Consider the following 16,087-nt stretch of genomic DNA (forward strand, 5'->3'; position numbering starts at 1 on the left):
GCCGATGATGGGTTTCTCTGATGGAATTAAAATGTCTCGTCCCACAGCTGTCACCCATGCAAATTGCATTGTCTACAGATTCTATCGCTGAGAAAAGCCAGCAGTCTGTTTTTGTCTGATGCCTTCTTCCTTCTCATTTCTTTTTTTTGTCATGATGTCATGATCATTGACATCGCTGCTTCTCTCGTTAATGTTTTCAGACAGTCGTCTTTAAATCTCTGTCTGTGTCTTCGTTTTGCTGCAGGTTTACCGCCACTCCTACATGGCCTCCTACAGTATCTACAATATTCACACACGGTAAGTGTTGCTGTGAGGTAAAAAAAAACACTGTCATCAGCGAGACGACAAGGGTTGCAAACACTGTACGACACTGATACAATCAGTAAAGGCTAAGTGCAATGGAAGTATATGCTGTTCACATGTGCATGAGAAAACGGTGTTTTTTTTCACGTGGTCCACGCATTGGCTCGATTTTAAAAACATACAGTTGTGGGATGAATGTGTTTCTGAAGGGTACAGTATTGTCACATATCTATGCTCTATGGCAGGGTTTTAAAGTCTGACACCGTGGGCCCCTCCCTCAGACACAATTGAGATGACTGTGACCTCCCCACCATATCATTTAGTAACCATTCTGTAACTCATGCTGAATTAGCTATTTGCAGTTTCTGTTTGTAATGATAATGGATGTATGGACAACTTTACTGGATTACTTGGATTACTGAGCTACTGAAGAAAACACGATGATTCTCAGTCAAGTGTTTTACTTACTATGATTTCTGAAGTGGATGTCTGGACATTTATTTGCCATGCACATCACAGTTTGAAAACCTCTTCTATTGGGAAGGACCCTCAGCTGTAAACCTATTGCGGGGTTTTTTTTTCACATAATGTGACTATAGTGTATGTGACTGCAGGGCTTTGGATCACACGGCTTGTGAACTTCAGCAATGTTAAATGAATGCATGCACACTTATGACTACCAGTAGATGAGCCTACAGTCCGTAGCGTCCTGCTGATCCCAGACAAGCTGGCATTCAGGCATCCCGCCAATCACCCGTCCCGTCCCGTCAATCACAGTGACGGCCAGGATTCCCACTACTAATCGGAGATTAGTTTGCCTTTACAAACACGAGTGTTATTTTACAAAGCTTTGTGATAGATTCATCAGATATTGTGCCATTCCGGGGCATCACTCTATCGTGTTCATTTTATCTTAGTCATCTGGCTGCTGGTATCAGACTCTGGGTCTGTTGCCAACTCGTTGCCGATTTGAATTTGCGCCTCGTTTTTTTGGACCAAGAGAAACTGACACAGCGTGTGCAAAATCACAGGGAAAACTGGCCCAAAAAAGGATTTGAACACTTTTTCCCCCCCATTTGTCCCTTAATATACTTAGTAGCTGCACCCAACTTTATTTTAATATAAGGCCTTAGCTAGTATTAAAAGGCCTTGCTGTGTTTCTATTACAGGCCATCGTTTTATCTTTATTTCAAGGCTGCAACGAACTATTTTCATTATTTATTAATCTGCCAATTATTAATTGATTAATCGTTTGGTCTATGAAACATGTGAAAACTGTTAAATATTAAATGTTGAGTTTTTTTCTGTCCAACAGTCAAAAACGTAAACATAACTTTGGAACCATCAATGTTTTACCATTTTCCCTTGGAAGCACCACTCGATGTGTGTGATGACGTGCTTGTTGTCTTTTCCTTTAGAGAGGTTTGGGAGCTGGACCCTCCTGAGGTGGTGAACTCGGTCCTGCAGTACGCCGCCTGGGGAGTCCAAGGCCAACAACTGGTGAGAACACACAGAACAACATTCCCCAGCCTCACGCTGCCTTACTTTACCTGTGTTAGCTGTATTGCATTTCAGGGTTAGTCTCATACATTTTTATAAATGTACTGATTTGTGTCTCATATTCACTGAAGCTTGCAGTCAGTAATTCATTGAAAAAGCACATTTATTTTTAAGTAGACAAGGTTTCCGGGTTGCTGTTTTCATCGATGTTTGACTGCAACAACCCTTCTGAACCGAAAATATTTGTCAGTAATACGTTTTATATGGGCTCCGTATCTCGCTTGCATAGAAGCACAATGACACTGAAATGAAAGGTGGTCAATAGGAAAATCACGGCTCTCAGCACGGCTACGTGAAGAAAGCACAGAAAAGTTTTGAATACAAGACGCCGAGAAAGAGAGCCACTTCATTCTCTGCTCGGGTAGACATTACTCCACTATGTCGTTAGATAATGTAATATTAATGCTCTGAATGTCATATAGAAGAGGACCTTTAAGGTTAGAAAAAAACACAATGCCTCTTATCATATTGGTTGTTTGCAGAAATGTACGAGGCCAACATTTATTCCTGGCCACTGGGCTGGCAATTACCAACCATATAATGAGAACACATTGACTCAGCAGTAAGCACACATGCAGTTGCTTTCCTTTCATTATGTAATTAAATGGCCCAGCACAGAAAATCATGAGTTCATAATGTAGCCTTCAGCTTCAGCATATTTAATGCTGGCCTGATCTGACGTTAGAATTTCTACTGAAAAATACAAATAGAACCCAGCAATTTGAGGGCCATGTAACAGTGTCTGCTTTTACTGCATGTGCCATGCGCTTCTAATTCAGAGTTCCTCGCTCTACTCGTGATGTACCTCAATCTTTGTAGGAACCTAATTACATGCTAATTTTCTCCCATCATACCTTTTTTTTCTATTTATCTACACCGGACAGATGGGGAGGTTATTTGTTTGACAGCTAAAAATGGCGAAAGCACAGTAGAGCAGCTTTGTCCATATTTGCAAATTTCAGCATGAAATATTTGGGCATAAATCAAACACGACTCCATTAGGAAGTCATTATGGTGATAAGGAGGTGGGAGCTGTTAGACAGATGTGAAGGCTCAGCTCTCGAGTAGCATGCGCAGCATCATTAGCCAGAAGTCTGTCTTTGGAAACAATGACATAACATGGGAGTTTTGTTTATCCTCATTCGAATGGAGGAAAGTTTAGGTTTTGGAATATGAATCAGGGGTGTCCAGTCATCACGTCTTCAGCAATGCAATGGACACACGTTCTGTAATTAGGTGTTGTTTGAATGTCTTTGATCATTTGTGAATGCGAAAGGGGGGGTCTGACACTGTGGAGAAAAATACGCCGCCCAATCCAGCCAGGAGGTAACGTTGGCCTGGATTCAGTGAGTAGCATTGTGTGCTATAGCTGAGCCCCCTTCTTCAGCCCATATTTACATTGGCAAATGAATTATCACTGAATGACTTTAAAAATGATGAAAACAAGATGATTCTCAGGCAAGTTCTGGAGTTATACGTTTTTCTATGATTTTAGAAGCAGATATATGGATATGGTTTAGTTGTTATGAGGTCACTAGTATCAGATATATCAGAGTGTAAGTTCCACTTAACCTAAAAGTGGATTTTTAATGTATATGTGTTCAAACTTGAATGAGCTATGACTCTGAGAAGGAGTGCCATTGTTTTACGGGTAAAGTGGCAATCATGTCCGGGCTGAATGTTTGAGGTAAGGGTTGACTTGGGAAAGTGTGCGATGGTTAATGCTATCCAGCAGGACAGCAGGAGGCCCTGCTGTGTGTGAGGTTGTGTCAGCGCAGAGAGAGGCCCTGTGCTGATGAAATAACACGTAAGATCACAGGCCACAGACTTCTATCAGGCTCACTTCCGCAAATACAGCTTACTGACACTGCTGTGAATCTTTAATCCTTAAAGAATCGCCTGGATGCTTGAGCAGATACTGTGTGTATTTAATACAATGAATGTTAATCCAGTGTTAAAGTTGTGAAGCCTGAAATCTGGCACCTACACTACAGGCGTTGGCAGCCATGCAACAGTGCTGCTGTTCCTCACCGGCTCGCCGTGTGTGCTTCCTTTCCACAGATCTACATATTTGAAAATAACATCTACTACCAATCAGATGTCAAGAGCAACTCCCTCCGGCTAACATCCTCTGGGAAGGAAGGGATCGTCTTCAATGGGATCGCTGACTGGCTCTATGAGGGTACATGTCACCTTTTCTTACCGTCTAAGGACAAAACGTGCCATAAAGTGCGGCTTAGACCTTTTTCCTGGTTTGATGAAACTGACAGAATCTCAACGACAAACATAAACGTGATGTCAGATAATGACGTGTTGAGAAACAGTCCACCACTGATGATAATATCTGACTTCATTTTCAAAGTGTTAGCAGACTGTCTCATTAAACCGTAAATGCCTGTGTTCAGAAACATTACCTTATAAAAGGCAGTGATTAAATATTCATAATGTTTGTTCTGGTGCAGATATCTTCCCCCCCGGTGTAAAGGAGTCTCTTTATGTGCTTTAAGTAAAGACGTGCTGCATGACCTCAGCCAGTCTCTCCGGAGAAAAGGATATTATGTAAATCAAACCGAATGGCAAGTGGCCGCAGTGAATGCAGAACCACTGAAACTAAGAATCATTGTGTTTTCGTTAGCTCTTTATGGCCTTTATGGCCTCTTTTTAGCCTTTATGTTCCAAATGTTCTCTTTCCGGAGTCGGCCATCTTGCACCACCATGTTTCTACAAGAGCCCAGAAAGGACAAATCAAACACTGGCTCCAGAGAAAGCCTTTTATTATGTTTTTATGTTTATGTGGCAGCTTAAATTTGGTGGCGCGAAATCACCCGAAGGCCACCGTAGGTTCTTCTAAACACTTGAGTTAAAGTTAAGGGTGAGGTATTCAATTAGTTGCAACCTCACGGCTGGATGCCACAAACATCCTCACATTGGTCCTTTGTTGACAGATCATATGTTGAGAAGTTTTGTGTTTTATAGCGATAATACTCTTTCTGAATCCTTCAATTTCAAGATTGATTTTGATCAAACAATGCAGCTCATCCTGTGTCTCCTTTATGAAACAGAGGAGATCCTTCAGACCCACGTGGCCCACTGGTGGTCACCTGACGGAGAGAGGTTGGCCTTCCTGGTCCTTAATGACAGCCTGGTGCCCAACATGGCTTTGCCTCGCTTCACTGGCATGACATACCCCAAAGGAAAGCAATACCCATACCCCAAGGTAAACATTATTCACATGTCATAATGTCACTGCACAGTTACACGACCGTTAGCCATGCTTCCAGAAAAATGTCAACAACATATCGCTTGCTACCCTTTTGGGACATTATTCATTCCAAATCACTTCATCACGCAGCACTTTATAAGTCACGCTTCCCATGTTGGATGGTGCATGCATGGAGCGTTTGATGACGTGGGGCTTCTGTCTAAAGTCTGGACTGTTGGTTCTGCGTGCAGGCGGGCCAACCCAACCCGGCGGTGAAGCTCTACGTTGTCAACCTCTACGGGCCGACGCACACGCTGGAGCTCATGCCTCCGGAGACGCTCAAGCTACGGTGAGGGGAGCTGCTTTCTGTTTGTTGAAACCTCTGCATCGGCCGGAGGACACATTCGACATTTTTAAACTTCACGTGATCATTTTTGCTTACTAGACACTCGGCACCTTTAATAAGGGGAAACCGTGCGCACTGCAGCTTGCTGTGCCCCTGCATTGCAGTTACAGTCGATGTAAGTTATACTTTCAGTGGGGAAACAAAGTAAAGGACGAACTAAATGTATTTTCTCACAATGCATGCAGCTGCATTTGTCATTTCAACGTGTTTTAAAAACCTCAGATTAACCATCAGGTTTTATGAGGCCGCATCACTGAATGCCAAAACCCCCTTATGACTCCATGTCAACAGGACGTATTGTTACTCCATCTCCTTGCATCATATGTATCAATGTGTTTCATTGTGCTGGACTGAGTCCTGCACCGCCCTGCCTCAAAACAGACTCATCTTTTTGTGTCGTAGGGTTTTAAAGGACCAGTGTGCTGGGAAATGAACCCGCACCCTCGGTTCAATTCACCCACGTACAAAACGGACACTAGAGGGTCATAGTTTGAAATTGTGTTCATAAAATACAAAACAATAACCTTAAAATAAATGTACATGATGATAACCAGCGTTGTTTTCATGTTTTTCTTAGGGAACATTATGTTACCATGGTGAAGTGGATCAGCAAGACCAAGACATCGGTCAGGTGGTTGAACCGGGCCCAGAACATCTCCATCCTGACTGTGTGTGACACCACCACTGGAGCCTGCGTCACGGTGTGTGTGTGTGTGTGTGTAAGAGAGAGAGAGAAAAAGAAGTGTGTCCTTGGGTGGAAAAGGAGACTGTGTTCACGTTGGCAAAGTAATCATCTAATCAGGGAATGCATTGTCTTCAGAATGTTTAGAATGCAACGTAATGCTCTACATTTACTTCCTAGCGCTCTGTGAAGGGTTGACACTTAAAGCCTAGGAACAGTTCTTGACGCATGATATCCGTGATCCATGATTTCCAAGCTAACGCTCTCGTTGTCGTGAGCAGAGAAGCAGAAATGTTTGTAAATCGGAGGAATGAGTCTAAGCTGGTGTTGATGAAAATGGACATGTCGGGGTACTTTGTGGTGCTTCTGCCTCCAGTGAATAAAAATAAGAAAAGAACAATGCGCTGCTTTCTGATAGGACCAGAGCCATACGACCACGCTCCCTTCAAGGACTCCACTGCTCGTTCCCCGGCACTTCTTTTAGTTTGACGTTTTGAGCACTTGTCATTTCAAATCATTTTTCTCACGGAGTGGTTGCCATCTGCTGTGTTGCCATGAGTTCTAAGGAAGAGGAGCAGCATCTGTTACTCGTGATGGACAGAAAGTAAAAGTGTACGAGATACAAAGCCTTGTTTTGAGTATCGACGCTAGCATCAATAGTGTCCATCGCATCCTGGGAACATCAACGCTCTCGTTAGTGCTGTCATATTTGCATAAACACTGCTGGTATGATCGCCTCTTGTGGTTTCGTCTGAGAGGATGGCTCAGCCTGGGAGAGTCCCTGGTGGTGTGTTGAAATAAACCACGAAAAACATGAGGTCCATTATGTGACGCATGATTCTGTCTAGAAAATATGCAACTGAAGTGTTTTTCCAAAATAGGTTTACGCATAATATGAAAAAATAGAACACATTATCAAACATAGAAGAAATGTAATTTTGTGATGAGGAATTTGATCAAACTGCATCTATTGTCCGCTGTTTGAAAACCTGTAACTCGGTGTACTCAAGTGTAACTTAGGACCCAGAGAGAGGCTGTAAAGACGGAGGGATTTTGATGATCTGTGTATTAAGTGCAGACTGACGTTTTGTGCTTCCATCTTTTTTTTCAGAGACATGAAGAAAGCTCCGAGCTCTGGCTTTCCAAGCAGGTGAAGTGCTCTCCGTTCCGTGTGTCGCAGTCTGTACTCAATCATTTATGAAAGCATGCGCTCCACTGCTATAACTTCACTTCATGTCATTCATTTCCATTCTAGTATCTTTCAAATAATGCCACATGAAGGACAACTTCACCAATTACCCACTTTACGTCTGGGTATTTCTATGCACACTAGTCATCCTCCAAAATGCCTCACTGATGACGCAAACACAGGATGAGTGGTGGCAATGAAGCACTCAGTGTCGACCCACTCGGATTATTCCCTTCAGCAGGTAGAGACTCTGGAAGCAGGGCCCTGCCACTTCGTTATCACCTGTAGGATTTAGGAGCAAAGAATAGAGCCGTGGAGAGAGAGAAGTGGAGAGCAGGGCCGTCCTTCAAGCAGAGGGTCGGCGGTACGATCCCCGGCTCCGGCTCTGCTAGTTGCATGTTGATGTGTCCTTGGCAGTGACTGTAACGTAATGCTTTGGGGGAATTCGGACAAGTTGAAAATCAAAGCAGCTGGAATTTCAATCACTGTTTCCGTTCGGTCGGTATAGTTCATCCATGAAATGTGAAAAGTTGCAGCACACAGTGAGCTTTTTAGAATGTTTTCACTGCAAGAAAAAACAAACGTTTGAATAACCTTTTCTCGTCAAAATAGACTTCTGGAAGCATGGCTTCACTGTAGATGTAATAAATCATCAACGGAGCCACGGATATTCAATAACCTGGCGTCCAATAGAATCCAGCAAGGTTAAAACGTGACGCTGTACCATCAGGTCCATGTGTCACGTGACCTGATGGTTCTATGTATGTGAGAGTGCGGTCTCCTGTCAGCTCTAGTTGCAGCTCTTTTCTTTAGACTTGCTCGGGAGGCAGAGAGACGGAGGCAGAGGAGAGAACATTCCAGGCAGGATGTGGATCACACAGCCTGCAGCCGTACATGTTTGGCTGTAGCGCTGGCTAATTTAACCGCTTGTCTTTGTTAAGGTGGTTAAACTGCGAGATGCTCATCTACTGACTGTGATGCTGTGTCAGTGCAGAGGGAGCGCCTTTGCCCAACAGATTTTTTCACGTCAGATTGTCTCAAATGCCAAAGTCTCATTGTGGGTAAACTCTCTCCATCTGAGACAGAAGGTGTTTGTGTCTCTGAGTGAGATATTTATTCAGTGTGGGTGTCACAAATGTAAACTTGATGAACTTGATTGCCTCAGTGCACAGTATGGATATCTACTTATTCAAGTATTTCATAAGTTGAGGTAAAAATGTCCAGAACTATGATTTTCTGTTGGCCAAGACCAGTGGTGTTTGAAGTATTCATGTTTACTTGAGGAAAGGTAGTAATACCACAAAGTGTAAAATCCTCCATTCAAAATGTTACTGCAGTAAAAGTATGTGTCTTATCAATGGAACATAAAAAAGCAAAACTACTGATTATGGCTGCAGCTTGACCCCTGTCATGTTATATATTCGTAGATTATTGTTATTGATGTCTTATTGTGTAACCAGCTCGTATGTGCTTGAGGTGGAGCTGATCTAAGTGTTTTGTTTGCTTTGAGATGTTCATTTAAAGCAGCGTATCATTTATATGCTCATTATAAGTTGTCGGCGGCTCGAACAGCACTAACAGCTCAAACTAACAGTGTATCCCTGAGAGTGCAGTGATATCAGCTGTGAGGGCGGATGAGAGCAGTGCAGAGCGCCGGCGGTGAGCTGACCACTGGAGAACGCTCACATGCTTGGCCGGCCCGGTTATGTTAACAAAGGGAAGAGAACTTGTAACACAATCCTTCTGTTATAAACTGCAACTCCCCCAAACCCGATCCCCTGATGACATCACGATGACATCATCAGACAGTTGTTCACAGGCAGAAGGCTCAATGGGTGTTTATGTGTAAAATCAGTGCAGAGTTTCAGGTCGTGGTAAAAGGTGCACCTTTCTCTCTCCTGATCATGCTAACTACCTATTCCCCGTCCCGGAAAATTGTTCACCCTTTATTAGAGTAATCGGGACAATAGCAAAATAGACATTTATGCATGTAATAATGTTGCAAATTACTACTTTCTGGCTGAAAAAGTGGTTTGACTGTAGAGCTCATTTGCACATCATGTCCTCATCCTTTGAACTGACTTGCTTGAGAATGAATGGGCTTTAATCCTTTGAACTGACTTGCTTGAGCTGTTGATGTCAGTGGTAGAGAAAGCAAGCCTCTGAAAACAGGATACTCATCACGATTCAAACCTTTTTAAAACTGAAATAGAAATCACACGTTTGGAAAATCTGGTTCCTGTCTGATGTTTACAGCCGGCCTTAAACAGGAATGTGTTGTTTTGTCGATCAAGGTGATCGATGCTGTGGAGTTCATCTACCTTTGCTTTACTGCAGAACCAAGAACCGGTGTTCTCCAAAGATGGCGGCAGATTCTTCCTGACTGTCCCGGTCAAACAGGGAGGACGTGGAGAGTTCCATCACATCGCCATGTTCACCACACAGGTGAAGGCCCAGTTCACAGTCACGTACCTGACGTTGATGCAGCGTTTTTACGACCACGGGTTCTGACAGGATGGATGTTGTGTGTTTCCGCAGCTTTAATAGAGTTCGTTAATGTTACGTGCAGCCGAGTGTGTGCTTTCAAATAGTTTAACCAAAAAGTGAGGAAATGACTCACAGCAGCCTTTATTTGACGTGCTGTTGAGCTGTTAATTGAACTGTTGCCGTACTTGAGATGCTTCTTGCAAGTGATTGATGATCCTCTCCTCTCCAACAGTATAGGCCCACTCATCAACACAGACACTAAAACATCCCCATCCGTATCCCAAGAAGAGTTGCATGTCGAATGTTAGTAGAGGTGAACAGAGGTATTTAAAAGAGTGTCCAGACCCGCCACCTCGATGGTCAAGGTTTGGGTTGAGCTTATGGTTTGGTAATGGTTAAAGGTTAAAGGTTAAAGGTTGAGGTAAGATCGTGGTCATGGTAAGACGTAGTGTCCAATGTCACACCCACAGTTTATCCATCCATTCAGTAAAGATTTAACAATCGCTCCATTGTGTATAACGTTGTTTAACCAGAAGAAGTAGCTCACTGAGATTACGAATCAATACGAGCTACGTAGCATTCGCACATAGAACACAAAACACAGACCACCACCAACATTTACATTTGTGTTATTCTTAGTCGGTTGTACTTGAAGAAGTGTCTCGTTGGAACAGTTTTGCATGCCCAATTTTGGTTTGCGTTTTTTCCAGTCTGTGGTGTGGAGTGTGTTTTGTAATCTTTTCTTGCTGCACATCTGTTGAGTCAGAAGGCTTTAAAATGTGTCTTGTATCCAGATTGTATCTTGGTCTAATTTTACCTGCTTACATTTACACCTGCTATTAATATGCGTCTCCAGTGAGATCAGATGCGATGAGAACTCCTGATCCCCATTAGCCGTATTCGTTCTCCTCCACTTGCTAAATAGCTCACCTGCGATATGAATTGCTACAATTTGCTTGTGAACTTTCGTCGGACCAAATTGCAGGCAAACACTTGGTCTCATCTTGACTCCATCCACGAGTGTCTTGAACATTCGTCTTGACGAGCATTCTTGCTGCCTTCTTTTCAAGTAGCTGAGCTCGCTCACTCACTAATGGCCGCCTCCTTCATGTTTTATAGTTAACCTTGTGTCATGTTGCAGGTTAGGTTCAGGCAACTAAACCACTTAGGTTGAGGAAAAACATCATGATTTGGTTTGATATAAGTACAATTCGAACACATTATAAGCTAGGGACGCAATGTTAGGTCACTAAGTGACATAGCACCCCGTGACGGAACGACCCATGACATAACAAAAATCACTCCACTTTAGTTTCACACAGGACATGAGTAACAGTCCAGTGTTTGTTTGTCCCATTCACCATCCCTCCCACCTGACCTTAGGAGACTCTTAATACGATGTCCGTTGCTCTGAGCGTCGAATGACTCTGATGGGTTTTGAACGGCCGGTGCATCTAAAGATATTATCATACAGGTGCTAAAGGGTGCCTTGGTGCATCAGTATCACAACGCTGAGGGCTTCTGCCCGAGCATCGGCGTTTGAAACCTTTGCTCACTCCCAGTGTCAAATACCGGCGCCAGACCTGAAACACGTTGTTGTTGAATGTGGATTGAAAACGCATTTAAACTTGCGTCCCTGAACACCTCCGGAGGTGTTTTCGTCCGATCCGATCACCGTCTGTCCTCAATGCGTTTTGGGTGCATTTACACCTTTACATACCAGTGGTCGGGCACGATCCGATTGCAATCCCATTTCCCAAAACACATTCTAATACAAGGTGTGGAAGCGGTATATTGCTTGCTTCGCTTTCAGAATTCACTTTCTGAGCACACATTGAGGGTCCGTGCAGCGTTATAACACAGTCATGCTAATACCAACTCTGCCTGGGCCGGACGAATGTCATTATCCACACGACTACAAGAGGACGCTGACTGACGCTGCTGCTTGTCTGCACAGTTTCAAATATACAGCACACACAAATATTAGATGTTCATACAAATGGCCTGTACTCCTCTTATTTTGCTTCTCTCAGTTCAGAGCAGATCAAAATGAAGTCCGACATCTAACATCAGGGAACTGGGAGGTGACCAAGATCATCGCCTACGATGAGAACACTAACAACCTGTAAGTCTGCATTCATTTCTCAATAGAAAAAAAGCCACACTTAATTAGCTGGGTTCTCTTATTGTTTACCGTCTGTCCACTGATGAGTCACATTTGAGACACTGGAAACTAAATAATGTTCTCTTTAATCCACCATGGATACCTCGCTCATACTGTACACAGAAGAGTGGTTCGCTCATCACATTCAACTTAAAGAAAGAGATAATGAAGTTCCATGTTTCTTTGTTGATGTTGATGCTTATTGTTTGTGTTTTCTATTCGCAGTTATTTTCTCAGCACAGAGGGCTCACCACAAAGACGGCAACTCTTCAGGTTGGTTTGCACCGAGTGATTACTCAGCACTTTCTCTCTGTTACAGCGGCACGACATCTGTCATAACAAGATCTTTGCAAGACTCCAACAAGACACTCGTATGAACCTGATATCACTAAGAGAGAACTCACTTTATGTCTCCTCTCTTTTTTCTGTTCTTCCTGGTAACAACATCATTAATGAATAAACGCATGTTCAGTATCAGGCTGGTCTTATTTCATCTTTGCAATGAATGTGCGAGCCGCTCTGATGAACACAATATCTCAGGAGGGAATCTCTTCACACCTAGAACAAACGTCCACTTGGACCGAAGGATGAATTGATTTGAATTTGGAGGTCAAAGGTCACTGTGACCTCACAAAGCACTTTTTTTAACTTAGTGATTCATATGGTGATTATGAAAATTCAACACAAGTATCTAAAAGGATAAAATGATGAAGTGATGTCGTTTTGGACAGACATGGATGTAAACTGCAACATGACTGGTTGGCGGAGGCAGACCACTGCCAGCTGCTATTTGTAGTCTTTCACATTTCATTTGAATATTTTGAATAGTTATTTGGACAACTCTGATCATAAAGGTATTTGCCATAGAGCAGTAATCTGCATCAGGCTGTGACTACACCGATAACACATTGAGCTGGATGTGTTTTATTGCTGGTTTTGGTCTCTTCGGCGCATTGTTTGACCACGATAAGAAGATCAAGTAATGTCAGCATTACCTTCTGTCTTTTACTCAACATGTTTTGTGCCTCTTTGTCTTACTTTCTCCCCAGTGTTAAAACGGTGGGTCTGTTCCCACGGCGGTGTCTGACATGCGAGCTGAATAAAGCTCACTGTCTGTACTTCGGTGCCGACATCAGCCCAGCAAACCAGCACATTATCCTCCGCTGCAAAGGTAGGCCATCACGCACCCTGACGTGGCTGCTCTCCAACCAGAGCATCTTCAGCTTCCACAACGGTTGTGTGAATGATTATTCCCACAATGAGTTTTGTAAAATTGTTCAGGGACATGATTGCACAAAAGGGGGACACGACATAAAAAGCACAGCAGAATGGAGGAGGGCTACCAACCGCTATGCAACTGTGGAGGACTTCCCTCATCACACACTGCAGCTGGATAAATATGCCTCTGAGCACCGGATGGGTCATCCGCAAGTTTTACAGAAGGACGAATTCTCTTCAAGGCTCTGCTTGAAATGAGCTGTCTGAAGGCACTGATAACTGCATCATTTCTAAATCTCCCCAAACTCTTTTTGTCAAGTTATTTTTAATCAATCATCTCTTTTGACTTGTTTTTGGATCAAAGTAACCACAGTAGTTGTAGATTAACTCAACAGTATAGAGTAGTGGCAGAATCTGTTTTCTCCGAATAGGTTTTTATTTTGTGTATGTGCAGTAAAATAATAAGAATTTCAATTTGCACTACAACTCAATATGCTGGAGAGCAGCTTTTACCTTACAATCTGAATTGACTTAAAATATGTGGAATTTAAGACAACACAACTGCAGATGGTTGCAGTTAAAAGATTGGAAATACCTTTGAAATTTGGGCTTCTTTCTTGTTTTACGTTTCTAATTTAAACATCCATTTTAAGTGTGAGATCATCGAGCAGATGTCGGGCGTTGCTCGTTGCAAACTGTCATCCTCCAACTACTCGCTCTTAAATTAATCTCTCATCAGTTCCAAATGAGAGGCATAAAATTAAGCAGCCGCTCTATTGTGTATAATTACTTTTAGGTAGCGTAATCGAGCCGCAGCTAGCTGGTTTAATAGAGGGTAACTCTTGATGTTGTTTGGTTTCAATTTATTTTTCAGCAGATGAAAGTGCTTCGTGCTCAGAAGGGTTTTGGCGTGGTGATTTATTGGATAATAATGCCGTTCCCTTTCCCCAAAAGCATTAAAACATAATAGAGGAAGCTTGTGCTCTTCTGGGGGGGGCACGTTCACATAACCCTGACAAATCTGTCCTGACACCTGTTTGCACCAGGAAACGCAACACAAGCCTTTTAATTCCCCTCCAAAAGAATAAAAATGTGTGATTGGTTTAGTGTTGAAAGCAGCTATACATTGACATAATGAAAGTATTTCTCTGCGCGACACAAGCGAGTGGTGGAAGGAATGCGAAGGCCGCAGCTGATGCAGCCTTCCGACGGTAAGTCCATGAGAGGAGCGCTGCGGTGCAAAGAGAGCGCAGCAGGTGCAATGTGGTTGCTGTGTGTGCTTTGCAGCTGCCGAGGCAGTTTGCCTTTCAGAGAAACCTGCCACGCTATTGACCTCCGACTAAGTATTTCACAAAGGGACATTGAAGAGTACTCACAGGATTTGACAGTCGGAGGCAGGAGCAACAGGATAACGATTGAATGACACTCACAGGCTTTCTTACTTCTCCTTTCAGGTCCTGGAGAACCTATTGTCATCCTACACAGCCTCAATAATTCAAGTAAGGAATCCATTTAGTCTGCTGAGAAATGACGGGCACATGACGACCATTACAAAGGATGAACACAGGTCATTTCAAAATGCTGTATTTCTCATAAATATGGCTACTGTGGCTTTGTGGGGTCAACATCTCAGCTGTAGAAATTCAGGGAAATTAATTTGTGGTCCGGCACAAAACAACGTATTAATCCGGCTGCATGAGCTCCTCCATTTGAATGTGATTGTATATGAATCTTTTCAAATGCTTGTCTCTCAGTCTGGCTGGAAGTAAACAGAACGAAGCTCACAAACAGTAAAGGCCTGTGTCCACGTAGCCTCTTCTTCTGGCAGATGAGCCAGAATGTTTCTATGACAATAATCTCTTGACAACATATCAACAGTGTGCGCCCGGCCGACCTGCTCCCATAAATGGGCGTCATGATAGTGTCTGTCTGACATAAAAAAAGTTCAGGATGAACAGGCACGGCAGAAACAAGTTTCTCCTCCATTTGCTACAGTGACGTCACCGGTGCTTTTCTGAGGAGTTCAGAGGTTTTCAACTTGAAGCTCTGAGCGGCCGCACAAAAGAAGGCGGAGCGCTCAGCTGCATGCAGTCGCATACGCTCTCTCATTATTTGTTCCTATAGGTGTAGCTACGAACGCTGGATGAGTGCAGCCTGTTATGGTTGCTGCTTCTTAGCACTGCAGGTCAAGCAGCTAAAACAACTTCTGAAGAAGAGGTGTTGTTGGGTAGGGCTCACTGTTCTCCATGCTGGTGAAAAAGGTTTTGAAACTAAGGTAAACTACATGCTTTGCTGCAAGTAAAAGCTCTCATTGAGAGTAAACAGAGGATTTTGTGATTGTGTTGATGATGTTGAGTCCGAGTCTATTGAAATGTAGTCCAGGCACAACTTGAATGGGGGTTGATTGGTTTTAAACAGCAGCCTTGTTTCAGAGCCATCAACAGCGTTCCATTGTGATCATCTCTTTTTGGGTCTGTTCTGGTCTCACATCTGGATTCCTTCCTCTCCCACAGGCATGAATTCATACGTGCTGTACACATCCACACACGCTGTTGCGTTCAATCTCAGCACACACAGACACGTACACTACACAAATGCTCCTTCTTGTTATCCATGCCTGTATGTCTGTCAGTGGATTTTTTACCCCCCTCAAAAGTTAACAGCTGTGCCGCAGAAAAGCAAGCAATTTGCCCAGGGTTATTTGGATAGGCCCTCCATCCACAGCTGGGAACTCAGGGCCCCCGGCGGGTTTCATAATGAGGCGTCTATTGATTCTGGGTTTTCCATTAGCAGTGCTGGATGAATTCCATTTCATTTAGGCTGCTCCTCAGATGGCTTGACTGGAAAAAATGGCCGAAACCATAGAGTCATTGTTT

General features: G+C 43.3%; 1 protein-coding gene across 1 annotated transcript in view; it reads left to right on the plus strand.

Annotated features, from left to right (window-relative positions):
* Positions 1-16,087, plus strand: part of dpp10 (dipeptidyl peptidase like 10) — a gene marked incomplete at both ends in the record, with an annotated part of 206,742 nt that overhangs the window by 184,035 nt on the left and 6,620 nt on the right. The window contains 12 exons of the mRNA XM_079276506.1: positions 245-297; positions 1,722-1,803; positions 3,925-4,045; positions 4,926-5,080; positions 5,317-5,414; positions 6,049-6,172; positions 7,265-7,303; positions 9,680-9,787; positions 11,863-11,954; positions 12,219-12,266; positions 13,043-13,164; positions 14,666-14,710. Coding sequence (XP_079132632.1) covers positions 245-297; positions 1,722-1,803; positions 3,925-4,045; positions 4,926-5,080; positions 5,317-5,414; positions 6,049-6,172; positions 7,265-7,303; positions 9,680-9,787; positions 11,863-11,954; positions 12,219-12,266; positions 13,043-13,164; positions 14,666-14,710 — 1,087 coding nt within the window. The remainder of the gene's footprint in view (positions 1-244; positions 298-1,721; positions 1,804-3,924; positions 4,046-4,925; positions 5,081-5,316; positions 5,415-6,048; positions 6,173-7,264; positions 7,304-9,679; positions 9,788-11,862; positions 11,955-12,218; positions 12,267-13,042; positions 13,165-14,665; positions 14,711-16,087) is intronic.

This window comes from Melanostigma gelatinosum (assembly GCF_949748355.1).
Source record: "Melanostigma gelatinosum genome assembly, chromosome: 10".
NCBI lineage: Eukaryota > Metazoa > Chordata > Actinopteri > Perciformes > Zoarcidae > Melanostigma > Melanostigma gelatinosum.